This window comes from Gavialis gangeticus, unplaced genomic scaffold (genome assembly GCF_001723915.1).
Source record: "Gavialis gangeticus isolate Ggan-Ray unplaced genomic scaffold, GavGan_comp1, whole genome shotgun sequence".
Lineage (NCBI taxonomy): Eukaryota > Metazoa > Chordata > Crocodylia > Gavialidae > Gavialis > Gavialis gangeticus.
Genome location: NW_017729031.1, coordinates 91,858,698 through 91,864,770, shown reverse-complemented (window position 1 = coordinate 91,864,770; position 6,073 = coordinate 91,858,698). Strand labels below are relative to the sequence as shown.

The 6,073-nt window shown below is 36.5% G+C and overlaps 1 protein-coding gene across 7 annotated transcripts in view; it reads left to right on the top strand.

The window, feature by feature from the left end:
- The window catches only part of HDAC4 (histone deacetylase 4), a 481,696-nt gene that overhangs the window by 40,778 nt on the left and 434,845 nt on the right, over nt 1–6,073 (top strand). For 6 of the 7 annotated variants that reach the window (XM_019523376.1, XM_019523374.1, XM_019523378.1 and 3 more), the window contains exon 2: nt 1,466–1,720. The exons of the other annotated variant lie outside the window; for it this stretch is intronic. In XM_019523376.1, the coding sequence (XP_019378921.1) occupies nt 1,699–1,720 (22 nt within the window). In that variant the 5' untranslated portion in view covers nt 1,466–1,698. The remainder of the gene's footprint in view (nt 1–1,465; nt 1,721–6,073) is intronic. 7 annotated transcript variants of the gene reach the window in all.

The following is a 6,073-nucleotide window of genomic DNA, read 5'->3' as shown; positions in this document are numbered from 1 at the left end:
TTTTTTTTTTTTTTTTTCTCCAGAGCTTTCCTCTCCCCTGTGCTTCACTGTGGGTGGGAGCAGCGAGCCAGTCCAAGTTGTAGTGGGAAGCACTGTAGCCACCAGGTGCTCCGGAGCTGCAGCACTTGCTCTGATGTTCCCCGGGGGGAGGTGCTGTGCCCAATCCTGCTGCACCCTGAAAGCCCAACTGGACCTGAGTCGAGAGGGGCCATTGCATCCTGGGATGCTGGAGGACTTCAAATTGGGCAGGGTAGCTGTGGAAAGTGGGCATACCTTAATGGAACAGGAGCAAAATTAGGTAGATTAAATGGAGATAATCCTACCCTGGAGTGTCATAGATGAATAATGAGTGCTTTAAACCACTTAAAAGTTGTTAATGGCCAGGAGTTAAGATCTCCAGAAATTGCCTAAGATTACTATTCAACAAGGCTATAACTTAAACTGCAAATTTATATCAACAAAATATATACTGTTTCAACTTGTAGCATGGGTGTTTATATTGGTACAAAAAGTGCATATTCCTCTATGGGGAGAGGAATAACAGCATCTATGCTGCTGTTCATATTGGTATATGCTATACTGCAAGAAAATTATGCCCCTAATCTAAATAGTCATACTAGTACAAACTGTTTGTGAAGACCAGGATTGTCTGGAAAATACAAATACTTGAAAGGTGTAGTAGATGAAGAATGCTGCTTTGGTGGCACAAATAAGTAACAGAATCTTGAACAGAAATGATCTAAGAAATTGAGAGAGAGTAAACTTCTTGCAGAATTTTCCTGTGAAAGTATTATAAGTTGCATGACTGCAGATGGTCCTTCAAACTATACTGGACATAATGGTGGAACATATATAATTATATTCTTGGGGGGTTGAACTTAAACAGAAGATTAAAAACAGCTGATTTTTTTTTTTTTCAAACCAGTGTTACTTTTTTTTTCTCAATAGAGAATACTAACTGTTGTTGCATTTTTCTTTTAATGTCTGAAGACTTGTTTTCCCCATAGCTTGGAATGAAACATGGTGTCCTGCCATTCAGAATTTTTTCTTTGGATTTCTGGTAAGGCAAATGAACAGATGGATGAAGAGCAGATACTACTCATACATATGGCTGTTAAAATATGGAAGCTATTGGTAATTAAGTGGTTTTATATAGTACTGTTGAAAGATCCAGCTTAATTAAAGAAAAAAAAAACCCTAAGTTTTTTAAGTGCAAATGTTTAGTGAGAGGATTTCTATTACTATATTTATTTGGTTTTTTCCTGAAGTTTTTACACACAGTCTTTGTAGGGCTTTTTTTCCCCAACCAAAAAAATTCAATTTGCTTTTCAAGAACATGTCAGTTACTCTTACATGATATCATAATTTAAAAATTCTCTTTAAGAAACAGCAGACCGCTTGTTGTATAACTGCAGTAACTGTAAGAAACCCAGTTCTCTAATACAACCATGTTTTCTAATTACAGGTTCACGTTTTGAAAGCCATTAGAAGATATTCTGCCATCCTGTTGGATTACTTTGTTTACAGCACAGAATGTCATTCTGCTCTGGATTTTATATGGTGGTTATGATTTAATTCCCACTCTGTATATTTCTATGTATTGGTGGAGCATTGGAGCTCTTTAGGGCTGCTGTTACTGGAGTGGAAACTGATCCATTTTGAATCCCTTCTCAAAAGGACTAGACATTATTATTAGCAATGAGCTCCCAAAACCATCCAGGTAAGGACAATGGTTTTTGTTTTTTCAATTTTGTAAGAAAATGCATCACCCAATTTGTTTGTTTTTCTTTTAAAAAAAGGAAACTAAAAAAAATGAACTTTATCTTTACTAATCACAGGTGTCTTTTTCTTTTGAGTTCTCTCCTTGAAAATATTCTGTTGGTACCCAATTAAATTTCTTGTGAGTTGCAATACAGAATAAAAATTCAATTTTTGTGTGTGCGTCTTAATTTTAAACATGAAACTTAAAATAAAACTAGACAGTGAGGTTTCATCCATATTAAACTTGAAACTGGGGTATTTTCCTTTTTTAGAGCTGTAGCTGTTGAATTATGTACCACTGAACCTTTTAGTTGGCTCTCTGAGGAGTTACTCACATACTTAATTCCTTTTAGAGTTAAATACATGCTGTACTATATAATGCATCTTAATGGTTTATAGTCTCCATGTGATTGAACGATCATGCTTCTGTTGGTATTACTTTTATCAATTATTTAACATAAAAACTAGGTAACGTAAAATGCTCTTTCTCTTTTAGAATTGGAGTACTTCTGTTAGAATGAGGCATTGCATGATTCACCTTAATTGACTGATGATGCATCTCTGAACATTTATACAAATGTTATTTTTGAGAACATGCATCTAAACACTTGTTCATATGACGCTGCATGTTCCCATCTTTGAGAGAGCTTATAAGTATTCTGAACAGCTGACATGCTGTATGAAGCAAGTAACAGTAAACATTTTTGCTAAGGAGATAGGTCTTTTAATACTATCTAATGCAGCTAGTTCCTCTATGATTACTTGCAAGTGAAATGTAATTGTTTTTTGATGGGCATTTCTATACTGCTGCACCTTCTGGTAATATTTTGCAGTTGTTTGGAAGTGGCACTTGTGACCTTTTTCATGGCATGTAATCTTATAAAAATATATATCTATTTAACTTCAAATATGCTTTTCATGCTTACTCTTTTTGCTTTTTCACTTTGGATAGAGAAAGTATTTTGGTCAGTTTTGTTTGTTCTAATTACTTAAAAAAAAAATCAAATAGTAAAATATTAAATGTTGTGGCCCTCTCTCTTTGCAACCTGTTTTGTATCTAAGTTAGTTATGGTATTGACTTTAACATTTGTGGACCAAAAGTCAATTGGTAAAAGCATATGATGGTGATATTCATAGCATTGTAAAGAATCAGTCAGTTCACTGCGTGAAGTCCCTAAATCAAAATGTAGAAACCTAAGATGAGGTTCTGTTTTTGAAAATCTTGGCCTAGAAGTTTTGGAGGTTAGCAGGTAATTATCAGAAAGAGGTTTTATTGTAATTTTTTGAGGTTTATGACACCATGCAGTATGTGCACCATGAATATCTCATTTCCTTCATTAAACAAAATGTAAGTATTGTAATACATGAAGTGTTTGCAATGAAAAACTAAAATGGCGTGAGTTGTTTGCATAGTATTTCAAATGTATGGGTGCTTACCTTATTTCATGGATAAGAAAGCAGACTGTCTTGTCACTTACATGTTAGCTGGATGTTGTCTTTCTTTAAAAATGAAAAACATTTTTCCAGTACTAAAAGGATCCTGGACTCTTATTTTAGTAGCCTCCTTAGTTTTTCAGTGATTTTTGGGGGTAGGGAAACGATTAGCCATTTTGTACCTCACCAGTCCCTTGCCTCGGGAACAATTTTGCTGATATGCCTTGTTCTTCCATTGCTCTTGGTCAGCTTAATTTGGCTACTTCTCTTGGTCTTGTAGGTAATCTCGTCACTCACCAGTTTTTATTACTTTTTTGGAATTGCTGCTGGTCTTGGTCATGCTCACACTCCAGAGTCTAGCAAGGAATTCTTCCTAGTAGGAAGGGTCTTTCTTTTTTTGCATTTTGAAAATAAAATTTTACTACCATCACTGTCACTTTTTGTTTCAGAATACAAATCTGTTTATGCCTTAGCTGAGCTCAACTCATTTCTTAACTATCTGCACATGATTTTGTGTGTTCCCAAATGCTCCTGTGCCTCCCCCTCCCACACTGCGCACCCCTCTACCATTGTGCACAAGGAGCAAGGGTAGGACTGGAGCCCCAGGGGAGCAACTTAATCCTTTATGGACTGTATGTGGCCCATAGGCTTACCAGTTGGACAGCCCTGACTTGGGCTATAAAGGAACTTTTTGTTGATGGTAACTGTTGAAATTAGAGAGAGCCCTTTTAGAAAGAGGGGCATGCTGGTGGTAAAAATCAAGTTGTTTTATCTGTTGGCACAATTCTTGCTTAATTTTAGTCTTTATTCTTCTGCTGGAGAATACTTAAGAGAAAATCAGTGGATTGAAGGGCTGTGGGAGAAAAAGGGGAAAGACTGTGCTCTTGGACCATTTGAGTGAGAAATGAAATTCTGTGTATGCTTTTTAAATCTTCACTTAGAAGGGACATTTTAATCTTGTAGTCATTATCCTATCATATTGATTTATGGGACTGAAAAACGGCTATGCACTTGTCGAGTATGCACTTATCTAAACTCAATGCAAGCATTGCTCATTAACTACAGGAACAGCTTGTGCTAAGCTTTATGTACCTCGAAGGCTTCTTACCTTATTTCTCAGAGTACTTTATTACCTCTAATAGAAGCCCTAAAATTGCTAGAACCTAATCAGTTCAAGGCTGTTTTGGCACCTCACAGATTGTACAATTGAAGCAAGTACACTTATGTTTTTCTTATGCACTTTAGAGCTTTATATACTTAACCAATAGGCAGATTTGCTTACTTTGTGACAAGTTTAGTGGAAAAATGGATTGATCCAGTGTTGTGCAGTTAAATGAAATATGTGGTTATCTGGTATGTGTGTAAACACAAGTCTGTAATTCGGTAAAATATCAGCTTTCAACAGGAATTTGTCTATGCCCAATTTCTTTATAAAAGGATAACTTCTATTTTTGACTAAAGATCTTGCCAGAGATTAAACTAGAACTCAGAGGTTTCCTTTGGTGTGCATTGTGGCGCCCTTGTGGTCAATCTCGTCCTATTTAAAAAAAAAAAAAAAAAATTACAAAAAAGCCTTCTCTGAAATGCTTGGTAGAAATATATTTTTCTGAATCTTGCCATAGCCAGTTTCTAGATTTATGATATCAGCTCTGATAGTTGTTTTAGTCAGGTTGCTCAAAATAATTCTTCCTAATGACATGCACTGCCTGAGGGAAGGCTCTGGCTCCACTTATACAGGATATTAGGACCTTGCTTTCACTTAATCTGAACTGACATTTAGGCTTTTTTTTCCTCCACCCTCCCCAAGACATCCCACTACTGCGATCTTTAGGAACGTTATAAAAAGATAATTGCGCTACAGATTTAAAAACTTATTTTTCACCTTTTGACAAATGCAGTGTTTTGGGGGAAAATATGCTGTAAGCTGTTAGCTGGGAGCAAGATGAAGGTGTGGATTCCCTGGTAAATATTCCTTTTTATGACATATGACTCCATACAAAAATAAATGGAGGAAACCATCCCCTAGAAATGAAAGAATTAAGGGCATAAGAGTACCAGACAAGTAGATGGCTCCAGGGTAGCTCTCTTCAGGGAAGGGGAGTGTTGACCTAGCCACTGACACCTCTTGGGCCACCAGGACTTTCAAAGTCATCTGCTTGAGTTATAGGGTTGAGGAGAAAAGACCATGTGAATTCAATAGAACAGGAATTTGAAACGAGGAACTGAGGTGTATGCAGCTCCCTGGTGCAGTGAAGAGTGTTTATCTTGGATACTTGGTAAGAGTACCTTTTCTGTTCTAACTTACGTATTCTGATATTCCTGTTGACTGATAAATGCTAGTTTGTTGGGAAAAGACTGTCCTAAGTTCCTGCAGGAGTCTACGCTAAGTTGGATGCATTGAGGAGCTGTTATGAGAAGCAGGGGTCATAGACTCATTGCACAGCAGGACTGTAGGGCTCTCACTTGCAAAAAATTGGAGGCTCAGGTCCTGCCAGTGTTTCTGTGGAGGCTGTGGCAGTATGACAGTTGAGTAATTACTTTTTGAATATTGAAATATGACTTCTGTGGTAGAGGACAGTAATTAGTATAGATTTTGTTTTGAGAACTCTTACTTTTGTGGTGACCAACTCCTTTACTCTTGGTGAAGGAAAATATAACACTATTTTTGCTTCCTGGAAATCCTTGTAGTGGTAAGCAGTATATAATGCTGCAACAGATAATTTTCTTAATTAAACTTTGCAATAACTTAATCAAGATAATGTTTAGGATTATGACTAAGCATAGAGTAGACCTAACTTCACAGATAGTGACATGTACCATGTTATGTACAGTACTGACCTTTTTGTCTTGTGACATTCTTTTTTTTTTTTTTTTTTTT